This window comes from Halichoerus grypus, chromosome 2 (assembly GCF_964656455.1).
Source record: "Halichoerus grypus chromosome 2, mHalGry1.hap1.1, whole genome shotgun sequence".
NCBI classification, from domain to species: domain Eukaryota; kingdom Metazoa; phylum Chordata; class Mammalia; order Carnivora; family Phocidae; genus Halichoerus; species Halichoerus grypus.
Window position 1 is genome coordinate 192,919,219 of NC_135713.1, and position 12,404 is coordinate 192,931,622.

Genomic DNA, 12,404 nt, shown 5'->3' on the forward strand with positions numbered 1-12,404 from the left:
ATTGTAAGGTTATTTTTGGATTCTAGATTTATCTCTACTGGATCTTCAGCTTTCTGAGAGAGGTCCATTTAGGGTGTTTGTTTTTTTAATAACAGCTTTATTAAGATACGTCCTGTACTATAAATTCACCCTTTAAAGGGTGCAATTCAGTGTTTTCGGCAGATTGGCGAAGCTGGGCATCGGCGCTACTCTCTGTTTGCAGTGTGGGATTTTTCAGCGGAGGGGTTCCGAGGGCGAACGTCCTCTTTCTGGACGGAGCCACGGGACGGCGATTCGGCTTTGCGCTGAGTCACGGCGGGCACCCCCGGGCCTGCGGTCGCTGCTGGGGCAGAAGCCCGCCGCCGCCGGCTGCGCGTCTGCTGCCCCCTAGCGAGGCTGCCCCTCGGCCCGGACCAGCCCCGCCTTTGAGGTGGGTTCGCGGAGGGACGTGCGGTTCAGACACGCGAAACTCCGTCCGTGGGGCTCCGAGCGCGGTGCGCCCAGGGCGCCGGCTGCCCTCGGCTCTCCCTCCAGCCCAGACAGCCCGTCATGTCGACCAGTGCTGGACGGGAGAAAAGGGCTGTGCTTTTTAAACAGTCTGTTGGGACGTAGTAGCCTAGAGATGGGTCTGAACATCAAAAGATCCGAGTTCAGACCCTGCTCTGCCCCTTCCTAGCTGTGCGACCCTCAACAGGTTATGGAACCTCTCCGAGCCTGTTTCCTCATCCAGAAAGCAGGGACAATGATTCCTCTCATGAGGTTGTTGTATTACAGAGAGACTCTCTCACTCTCTCTCTCTCTGAAGTCCCTGTGACTGGCTATAGACAGGGCTCACATAAGCAGATGCTATTAATATTCCAAAGCTGCCAAAAGGGTGTCCAGTGTTGCCCTGGCTTACCCAAGGAGCTTTCTAGAACCTGAATTACTCATTACCAAACTGCAATGCTGTGGGTAAGACAATTAGGAAGAACAGGAAACAGGCAGTAGGTGCGGGAAGGCCATTTGATCTTCACCTACACCAGGTAAAGACCACCCTAGGTCAGAATAAACCTACAGACCCCCTGGAGAACCGTACAGGAGGAAAGGCCTGGATGGGGAGCACACGGAGGCAACCGAACTGCCAGGAATCTGTGTCTCAGAGGACAGCAGGGCCAAGGGAGCCCTATCTGAATCTGAGTCAGGTTCCAGACTGCCTCCATGGTCTTCGGCAAGTCATTTAGCCTCTGAGGGCCTTTACCTGTCTGGGATTTGTGTCCTGCCAACCTCACGGGTTTGTAGTGAACCTAGATGTTCTGTCATGGGGAAGGGTCAAGGAAAATGGCAAATGCGCTCCAAATAGCAGAGTCCCCTGGTGACCTTCCAGAAGTCACTTCTCAGCTGGACTAGGTGCCTGGGGTTCCCTCATCCACCTCTGGACACTTCCGAGGGCAGCCTGGGATGATCAGAAAACAGAGGTGCCTCTTCAGGTAAGCTCCACAGAAGACGTGATCTCTGCCAGGCAGAAAGTTGGCTCCTTGCAGCCTCGGAAGTTCCCATTCTTTGCGAGCGGAAAGGAGCTGGGGCATGGCCTCACTTACACAACACCTACACATCCCTGTGCCCCATGTGGCCCAGCCTTGGCAAAGTGAGGAGGAAGTTGAAGGTTGTCTGGGGCCCCCTGCCGGTCTCCTTCTTCCGTCATCCCCCCTTCCCGCCCACACCTTTCTTCTCCCTCCACCCCAGTTTCACCATTATCAGGTAAAAGTCACAATAAAAAATTCTATTTTACCTTGTTTCCAAACTTGTCATTTATTAAAAGACCATGAGTGTCCATCAAAGGGTAAATGGATAAATAAAATGGGGTGTGTCCATACAGTGGAATCTTACTAAGAAATGAAGCCCTGAGTCCTGACAGCATTATGCTAAGTGAGAGAAACCAGTCACAAAAAAGGCCGCATAGTCAATGATTTCAGTTACCTGAAATACATAATCCATGGAGACAGAAAGTAGATGGGTGGCCGGCAGGGAGTAGGGGTAGGGGGGATGAGGAGAAACCGTTTCATGGGCACAGGGTTTCTTTTTCGGGTGATGAAAATGTTTTGGAGCTAGTTAGAGGTGGTAGTTGCCCACATTGTGAATGTACTAAATGCCACTGAATTGTTCACTTTAAAATGGTTAATCTTCCGTTGTGTGACTTTTTCCTCAATAATAATAATAATAATAATAATAATAATAATAATAATAAAAGACTGGGTAGCAGCAGTCATGATTTGATTCAGGGATTCATCCCTCCCTGTGCCTTCACCCCCTTGCCTTTCCCTTATTCTGTCTTCACCTGTATGTCTTCTTTGTCTGTCTGTCCCTCTCACCCTGTGGACACTTGACCCCTTCTCTGCCCCACTCTGACTCTGTCCATCAGCAAGGTGGCATGGGGCTGGGAATGTGACCTCTCACAGGACAAGGCGCCTTCCCTCGTGGGCCAAAGCTGGCTCAGCTCCAGAATGACAGGGACAGACCCCAGGACGCTCTGGCTCTTGTCTTCTCTAGTTAGGAACTTTCCCAAGGGTGCCTAAAAAATGACCCTTTTTAGTTTACAGATTTAACTCAACTTTTATGCCTCTCCTAGAATTTCTTCCTTACCTCCTACCCCCCACTGCCTTTAAGTCACTGCCTGGGAAAACAGGAGGTAGGAAATGAGAGAGAGAGAGAGAGAGGAGAAATTGGTTGATTTAGAAGAATAAGAAAGCACAGGGCAGCCTTCGGAAAACAACTCCCTGTGTGTTTATTTTCCCGTCTGTGCGTCCCTCTTAGATTACAGGGATCCGTGGGGTGGTGACTGAGTCTAGTCTGGGCTGTGTACCCACCTCAGGGCTGTGCTTATTTTTGTGTTTTCCAGTCTCCTGTCTTTGGCTGAGAGTCTTAGGGCTGGGATGTGTGGCTGTACCATTTGTCGGAAGAAGAGAACTTTAATCGGGGAGCCCCCCCCTTTTCAGGGCATAAGTGGAGGGTGGGCTTTGGGACTTCGCGACTTAACCATGAGCAGAATGTGGCGAACCATATAGTGCATGCGGGGCCCCAGCGTCTCACACCTCCCGGGTTCCTTTGGAAGAACTGCTTTCTCGAAAACTGGTGATTTTAAAATAGGAGCAACCAACCACTGGACTGGGGGCAAACTGACCTCAGGAGTAGAGAAAAGAGGAGAATGCCCCCTCCCACCCCTGCATTCTTCTGCAAAACCCTCCTGAACTCTGCCAACTTCTTTTCACAAGCTCATTGAGTGAGAGATTTTCTGCTAAAGGATCACATCTGTCTGATAGAGAGAGGCCTAGAAAATATTTCCTGTGTTTATTCCCCGGAAACCTCAAGGGGAACCTGTCACTTCTGGGCCAGTCTCGGCATTGGAACTGCAGCCTGATCACCTCCACTGCAGAAACCCAGATCCCTTCATAAACCATCAGCACTATGAGGGTGAGGGTCCCACTCACAAAGTCAGCACAGAAGATGGCAAGACATCAAGAGTGACCTCCCCCCCAGGGAAGTGCAGGCCTACGTTCCCCACCTCCACCCAGAGAGATTTGGGAACCAGAATGAATGGGAAGACACACTATGCTCCTCCAATAGGAACACTAAATATTCTGAAGAGAGCAATTTTTATCATCTTGGCACATGACACAATTCCAGCCAAAATCCCAATGGAATTTTGAGAATTTGAGAAAAAATATTCTAAAGGACATCTGCAAGAGAAAACATGCAAGAAGGTCAAACAGTTTTTTGGGTTTTTTTAAGATTTTATTTATTTATCTGAGAGCGCACAAGCAGGGGGAGCAGCAGAGGGAGAGGGAGAAGCAGGCTCCCCACCGAGCAGGGAGTCCGATGCGGGACTCTATCCCAGGACCCTGGGATCATGACCTGAGCCGAAAGCAGACGCTTAACCAACTGAGCCACCCAGGCGCCCCAGAAGGTCAAACAGTTTTGAAAAAGAAAATGAGAGTGTCCATGGCCACCTAAAGAATGACTTGAGATTCAAAGTTTCACTCGGGGGTGTGGGTGGGGGCAACTTTAACACCAATACAGGCAGATAAATGGGGCAGAGTAGCTGGTTCATTTGCTTGGGCGAGAGGACAGATTCTATGACTAGGGTTGGGCCGTTGGTTTAACTATTATATTTGGGAGGAAATGTTTAGATTCTCACCTCATGTCATACACCTAAATAAATTCCAGATGAATTAATAAGTCAAATGTAAAGAATTAGATCACTGAAAACGTAGCAGAAGCTATTGATGAGGGGCGCCTGGGTGGCTCAGTTGGTTAAGCATCTGCCTTCGGCTCAGGTCATGATCCCAGGGTCCTGGGATTGAGTCCCACATCAGGCTCCCTGTTCAGCGGGGAGCCTGCTTCTGCTTCTCCCTCTGCCATTCCCCCCTCGTGTGTTCTCTCTCTCTCAAATGAGTAAATAAAATCTTTAAAAAGTAAAAAAGTAAAAGTCTTAAAAAAAAAGAAAATATCGATGATCTTTGTGTGCCGTAGCAATAGAATAAATCACAAAGGAAAATAGATGTGACTATATAACTATTAAAACTTGCTGGCCAAGGGTGATGGGCGGCTCAGTCAGTTCAGCAGCTGACTCTTGGTTTCAACTCAGGTCATGATCTCAGGGTCCTGGGATCGAGCCCCGAGTCAGGCTCGACACTCAGTGAGAAGTCGGCTTGAGGATTCTCTCTCCCTCTCCCTTTGCCCTTTTCCCCTCAAATAAATAAATAAATCTTTAAAAAAAAAAAAAAAAGCCTTGCTGGTAAGAAGCCATCAGGAACCAAAATAAAGGTGACTGACTGGAGAAACTATCTGCCACAAATGTGATAAAGGGTTGATGTTATTGATGTATGAAGAGCCCACTCAAGTCATTACAATGAGCACTGAGATCTGAACAGAGGTGCAAAGGATATAAACGGGCATTTTATAAAAGAGGAAACCAGTAAATGAGATTTTTACTTGTACACCTCCATCTACCATGTTCCAGGAGGGGAAACTTGGTCATTCATTGAAAGGAATTGATCAAATCTAAAGGACAAAACCACAGAGCTCATTAAACTTAGCATTCACTGAATCTTGAGCTGCAGCTTGCACGGGGTAACCTGAGTTGGCTAGCCTGGCTCATCTGGGTCAGGTGTAGTGTCTCCAGCCAGCTTGGGAGGCCTTGAGCTTCTGGGGTGATCCCACCGCTCCAGGGTGGGGCATCTGATGACTCAGCCAGATGAAGTGACTCATGGACCAGTCTCGGGGACAAGCCATTGGGTGGTGATCAGGGACGCCCTGAGAGGTTCCACCAGCGAGGAAGATGCTACTTTCTAGAGCTGGGTGGGGAACAATAGTTTTCTCAGATAACTGGTCCCTCTTAGAAGAGGGGTTCTGACGTTTTGGGACTTTCTAAGGGCAACAGACCATTAGCATATCTAAGGTTAGAGAATATCACCACCAAGTCCTAAGCCTTGAAGGATGAATGGGGACTCTGATCTGCCCAAAATAAAATCCTGCGCATCGTTGGGGAGATGTCAAAGATTTGAAGAACCTCAATCTTGGATGCCTTTGCCAAGAGCTCCCTGAGGCACAGGGTCCTCAGTCAGAATGAAAAGAGGCCCCTTCTCTATAGGCAGTAAATATCTAAGTGGGGCCAGGCTACCCACACAGCAGAGGTCCTGCTGAGCTCATTCTTTTTTTTTTTTTTTAAGATTTTATTTTTAAGTAATGTTTACATCCAATTAGAATAAAAGAAAGAACATAAATGAAGGCAATTAAAGAAGGGGAAATGGCAGCACACATTTTAAAAATGAAAATAAAGACTAAATTTAGATTAAAATTACGATAAATTATAAAAGTTACAATTATAAGAAGGAAAGATTGAAAGAAAACAAGCACAATGTAAAAAGTCAGAAAGATAGAAGGATAACATAGGCAAATATATTTGAAATGGACTTCAAAAGGTTAGAAATAATAAAATGATCCTCTGGGCTACTTTTACTAAGTCTAAAATTATCTGTAAGTCTGTAAGTCTAAAATTATCTCAAGTTAAAATATTAATTAAATGAAAAGCTGACATGAATCTGGGGCAAAAAGTAAAAGTAAAAATAACAAAACACTATAAAGATATAAATAAATACATGTAAATAAGTCAACTTGTGTTTATTATATATATTTACTTACATATACTTACATTTACATGTGTGTATTTATTATGTATACTTATGTAACTATGTAATAAATCAATTGAATACATGTAAAATAAATCAAGACAGAGCTGAGATTTTTAAAGGGTTAGAAATAAAAATCAAGACCAAAAATTACAGAAGGGTAAAGAGAGGAAGTAGAAACAAACAAAACAGGAGAGTTTCAGAGATAAGAGTAAAAATAAATATAAAGTAGAAAATAAATAATATGAGATGAGTAATTTAAAAGGAAGGTATTGGGGCGCCTGGCTGGCTCAGTCAGTAGAGAATGTGACTCTTGATCTTGGGGTCTTGAGTTTGAGCCCCGCGTTGGGGGTAGAGATTGCTTAAAAATAAAATCTTTAAAAGGAAGATAACAAAGTAAAAGACAGAAGACTCAAATTGCAGAGATAAAAAATGAAAATAATAGAATAACCCAAAGTGGCACGAATGGACCAGAGCAAAATGGCATACTCAGACGTGCAGAAATTCAAAGTTAGTAGGAGTTACTTTTAAAATCATGAACTAAATATTCTCAATAAAGATGAGGACAGAGTATGAGCAAATGACCATTTCTGGTGGGTTCTGTGGAGCTGGAGCAGCTGGTCCGGCTGGGGCTCCAGCGGGAGGTGTACATGTTACTCTTCAGCTGTTCGGGATTTCTGAGCCCCAACCTTGGAATGCATACCTGAGGGGCCTGGTGGGGGCCCCTGAGGTGAGTGGAGGCGCAGCCCTGACCTCCAGGAGGGGCCATTCCACTCAGAGCTAGGGGGGAGGGGGGATTCGGGACATTTGGGTCAAGAGTCAGTTTTGCTTCACTGTTGTCTTATGATGGAAAGATCATGGTTGCTTCTCTGTGCTTCATTTTCCTTACCTGCTGATGTCTTCCCTCTCCTGTTTGGTCTTACGCTTTCCATTAAAAAATTTTTAAAATCAAGCTACTAGTCAGCAGCATTTATATTTTAATGAAGTGGAAAGAGTGCTGGGCTTAACAAGTCAGGCCCGCTGGACCTGCCCACCTGGTGGTTTTGAGTAGGACTGGATGTGATACAGGTGAATTAAAAGTGCCCATACAGGGGGGCGCCTGGGTGGCTCAGTCGTTAAGCGTCTGCCTTCGGCTCAGGTCATGATCCCAGGGTCCTGGGATCGAGCCCCGCATCGGGCTCCCTGCTCGGCAGGAAGCCTGGGAAGCCTGCTTCTCCCTCTCCCACTCCCCCTGCTTGTGTTCCCTCTCTCGCTGTGTCTCTCTCTATCAAATGAATAAAATCTTAAAAAAAAAAAAAAAAAGTGCCCATACAGGTAAACAGGGCACATGGGATGAGGTTGGGCATCCCATGGGGAGGGGATAGGGAGGTGGAGAGTTGTCTTCTACGACCCCCTGGGGAGGTGGCACTTCTCTCCCTTCCCCGACCCCACCCCCCAAGCGTGTAGGTCCCTCCGCTCAGCATGCCCCGCTCATCCTCCCCATCTCCCTTCCCCAGGTGGGCCTTGACCCAGGATGGCTGAGCCCCGCCAGGAGTTCACCATGATGGAAGATCATGCTGGGGCGTACGGGATGGGGGAGAGGAAAGATCTCCCCTCTCAGGGGGGCTACACCCTACTGCAGGACCACGAAGGGGACGTGGACCATGGCCTGAAAGGTGAGTGCATGGCCAGGCACGCACACACAGCACGCTCAGGCGCTTGCTCCGGGAAGGGCTGGCCGGAGGGGTGCGCATTTTAAAAGGAATTTTAAATACTTCTGTTGGATTGTCAACAGAGTGAAGCCTCTTAATTTGAAAGGGCTAAGAGAACTCAAAATGTGAGGCTCTTTGAGAATACTTTTCCAAAGGAGAGTTTGACACGCGTGGACAGCAGCGTGACAAGGACTGCAGGGGGGTTGTCAGTCTGATGAATACAGGGTGCTCACTTGAGTCTTCAGCCACATCGATTAATCTTTAAACCAGCCGCATGCATTAGCATGCAGAATCCTCGGCTTTGGATGTTATTTGTGTGTCCTCCTTACGAGCCTGTCTGGGCCCTGTTTCAGCAAGAGTCAGTCAGCTCTGGGATTCCTGCCGTACCTACACTAACAAACTGCATCCTCGAAACCTCTAAATAGTCTATAATACAGTCTTTGGGCCAAATTGTCTTGGCCTCCTCCTCTCCCCTACCAAACACATGTGTTTCATTTCACTGACCACGGAGTCTGGGGAGGCCCCTGGAGAACACTATGCCCTCTCTCCTGCTTCGGACGCCGTCCTCTGCGTCCTTGCCTGCAGCTCCAAGCGGCCCTAGTGTAAGGATTCCGTCCCTGCCCTCCAGACCCATTTCTAAGGAGACAAAATAGCAAACAGCCTGCTCTTGTTCTCTGTTAATGCTAAAAATAATAAAAACACTTTGCAGCCTGGGGTATGGAGTAGTGGCCGGAAGTGGCAGAGGGTTCATCTGTCCGGGAAGTTTCCCCGCAGGAGGTGGGGTCACCAGCAGGTCCCCTGGGTTGGGGAAGCGTGAGGAGCAATAATCCCTACTTGCAGGACTTCTCGGGGGCCTGGTTCCAAAGGTGACTTCTGTCTCTCTGTTTAAGCAGAGAATGTAGGAGTCAGAGGAACCTGGGGATCAGACAAGTGGGCCCCCGGCTGGAGGAGGTGAAGGAAGAGTGGGTACGCTTTCCTGGGGAGCTCAGAGGCTGCACTGTGGCCTTCTCAGGGCCTCCCAGCCCCAGGTGCTGGGGGAGGGGAGTGGGGGGAAATATCCATGCCAGCCAGGGGTCCCAGGGAGCCAGACCTGCCCTCCTAATGTCAAGCTCCAAATGGGGGCAAAAAAATGTGCGTTCTGACCTCTCTCCAACCATAGCCCGGCTCCAGCCAGAGCTGCTAAGTAAGGTGCGGCTCCCAGGGAGGGCAGTGAAGAAATCTGCTTTCTCCTTTCAGTCCTGCTCGCTCCCTTACTCCCTTTGTCCCCCACTGTCTCCTCCTCTCCCACGTTCTCCTTTTCCTCCTTCCCTCTTTCTCTTCCCACCTTGTTTTTCTTTCTCCTGCTCTCTCCCCCCCACCCCCTCCCTCTACAGCCCCTTCCCCTTTTCTGTCTCCACCCTGACCCCAGGCGTGTAGAATGAGAGGGGTGGTGGCCCCCAGGACTCGATTCCAAAGGTTAGTGGCACCCCAGCTTTCTCCCCACAGCCCTCACTGGCTGAGGCAGCTTGGGGTGGGAGCCAGAGTTTGCCTCATTCCCTGACTCCCTGACCCCCCCTGACTGGGGCCCTAAGAGCTCCTTCCTCTGAGGACCTGAGCCCACACATCCCCGCGCAAGTCTGTTCTATGTCATGATGGCCATCGCTGCTTCCAAACTCAAGTGTCCTGATTTGGGTAATAAAGTCTGTGGCCACCCTGCTTATAAGGGAACTTCCTTAAAATGGTAATTCAGGCATTTTTGTAGAACTCTAGGATTGCAAACGCCTTCACCATCAATGTCTCAGGCAGTGCTCACAGTAAGTGCTAAGGGCAAGTGTCACTTTCCCTGGTTGACAGATGACAAGGGGAATTCCCTCTCTGAGTCACAGGCTGCTAGGTGGTGCTGCCCTATCAGAAGGGCTGCTCAGCTCCTTGTCATCCGTTTTGTCCCTTGTCCCTCAGCCAGGTGCCCTGGGAACCCCTCGTGGGTGGAATCCAACTTAGAATCACCATGTACTGAATTCTGCCCCGTGTGAATTGTGCCAGTGATGCTCTATTTAGAGTAGGCTGGTTTAAAAATTAAATTTAAAATATATACAATGTTGCAAAGAATGTACTGTAACAATGTAGGATGTTAATAATTGGGGAAGCTGGATGTGGGGTATATTCTCTGGAGTATCTTTGCAATTTTTCTGTAAATCTAGAACTGCTCTCAAATAAAAATTTCATTAAAAAAAAAGTCTAGGAGAAAAGGTGGTTTTTACCATTCCTACTTTTTGGAGGAGAAATGAAATTCAATTTGTAAGGTTAGAACAAGTTTACCAAGTTCTTTTGTGTTTCACAATTGTCTCACGTATGCTTCCTAGAACCACTCAATTCTTTAACATAAAACATGATCAGGAGATTTATGCTAAAACATATATATATATATAAATATGATATAGGTATCATATATATATATGCAAAATTTAAGTTGCTAACTTTTTGTCACTGTTATGAAAGGAAAACGTTTGTATATAGTTTGTTTACCCAAAGCATATACTTCCTAAGAAAGCAAGTGATACTTAAGAGATTCCATAGTTCTCATCAAATTTATTCTTGCTTCTAAGGATTTAAAATGAGTTATTTTTATATGGGGAGTGAGCGGTATGACTTGGCAAGAAGGTGTCACTTTACTAGCAACGTTTTAGATAAGTGACTGACTATCTTGAATAATGACAAGAAACCACGTATAAAATACTAGAACGAAGAGTATTTACATGGAGGCTCCCAGTTGGACAAGGATTCGATACAGCCAAGAGCTGCCAGGTGGGAGAGGGGACAGGGGGTTAACTGATAGAATAATGCACCCTAAGGAATTAAAAGGTGTTAGTGGGATAACTTCTTAGACCTTCCAGATAAGACATTCAGAAGAGGCTTCTTCCTCCTTCTTTCCCTCCCTCCAAGAAATTTAACAAGGCTAATGGAAATGGTGAGGATGGCAGGCTCGGGACCGAGCAGGGGAGGGGCTATTCCGGGACAAGCGTGCTTGGGGCACCTCGTGCCTTATGCTTCTGTACTCGGACAGTCAAGGCTGATTAGTAATGGCAAGACCCAGCAGACAGTCTGCAGATGCTTCCTCACCATTTGTCCAAAACCTTCTTAAGGCAGTTGGCAGGTTTTTGCAAGCCCCGGGCTCAGGCTGCTGTGTGTGTGCTGGAAACTGGTTTAGAATGAGCCCTTCTTCTGGCCAGATGGTCGCCCCCAGGGCCGGGTACCCAGTGCCAGCATTTTAGCAATGGTGTCTGATCTCCCAGTGCAGTTGAACACCCCTTGCCTTTTCTCATTTTGGGGTTCTTCTTCGTGCACAAACCCACCCCCACCCCCAGACCCTGCCCTGAAAATGTCTCCAAGGCTGCCCCCACCCCGGGTGGAGTGGCTTTCCTGGAGCCCACCAGAGCCTCCTTGGCTCCGGATTCTGAAAGGACAGTTGTCTTGTGGATAGCCGTGGCATCCGTTTCAGGTGTTACAGAACTGATGTGACTCCAGGTCTGTCGGTCAGTACTTGGAGATCTTTCTATGCAAGGAGCTGAGTCAAATCCAGACACACAGCCGGAAGTCCAGTTACAAGTCACGGTGTCTGCCCTGAGCTCATTCCTTTTCAGAGGAAGGAGTTGGATCTGAGTGTTTTTCCAGGCGTCTACTTGTCATCGACGAGTGGTAGTGATCTCCCATGAACCTCTCCGTCAGGAAAGACACAGCAGCGGGTTTATTTACAGCTTGGCTTTGTAGTATCGGCCTCCCTTTTGTCAATATAAGAGCCCTTGCCTCCTTTGAAACCACCAGCTGATTAAAAAGCAGTTTCTCTTCTCACCCAGGAACGAGCATCTTTGCCTGATGACCCTGGTGTGGGGATGCAGTTGTGTTGGGGTGGGGGTGGGATCGGTCCCCTTGGTGAATTTATCATGTGGCCACGTCCCATCCATCTGGGTTCCACAGCTGGGGGATTTTCAGGTCTGAAAGACGCTGCTCCCCATTTCCTCCTGAAGCCAAAAGGAGGGGTGGGGAGAGGCCGCCGTTCTGAGGGGCTCATTGTGTATGTTCCAGAATCTCCCCTGCAGACCCCTGCTGATGATGGATCTGAGGAACCGGGCTCTGAAACCTCTGATGCTAAGAGCACGCCGACCGCCGAAGGTGGGCCCTCCTGTCATTGCTTCATTCAGACAGCCGCTCCACGCCTCCAGCCTGCGCTTAGCCATGCTTTCAGCCCTGTGTGCCCCCCTTCCTGGCTGTGGTGGCTGCCGCCTCTCCCTCTGGCTGAGAGACATGCTTGTTCGGGGCTTTGCAGGACGGGCTCGGGCCCCGGAATGTGACGGGAGCCAAGCCCTGCTTTGATGCCTTGCTCGCCAGGGCCAGGTTTGGGCACCTTCGTCGTGTGTGGGCTTTGAGGCGGCCGCATTTGCAGAGGCCAGGTTCTGTGGCAAAGCGGGGCCTGAGCACGGCTCCACAAAGCCCCTGCTCCATGTCGATCGTCCTCCCCATACTCCTTCAGAAGCCCCCACCCACCTTGCTCTTCTCTCAGGAGCCACCAGGCCCCAGCGCAGCCTTTGGGCTG

General features: G+C 48.5%; 1 protein-coding gene across 10 annotated transcripts in view; it reads left to right on the top strand.

Moving 5' to 3' along the window:
• The window catches only part of MAPT (microtubule associated protein tau), a 94,550-nt gene that overhangs the window by 41,728 nt on the left and 40,418 nt on the right, over positions 1-12,404 (top strand). For 8 of the 10 annotated variants that reach the window (XM_078065860.1, XM_078065857.1, XM_078065859.1 and 5 more), the window contains exons 2-3: positions 7,640-7,798; positions 11,897-11,983. In XM_078065860.1, the coding sequence (XP_077921986.1) occupies positions 7,657-7,798; positions 11,897-11,983 (229 nt within the window). In that variant the 5' untranslated portion in view covers positions 7,640-7,656. The remainder of the gene's footprint in view (positions 1-7,639; positions 7,799-11,896; positions 11,984-12,404) is intronic. The other 2 variants (XM_036103116.2, XM_036103118.2) reach the window with 1 other exon arrangement.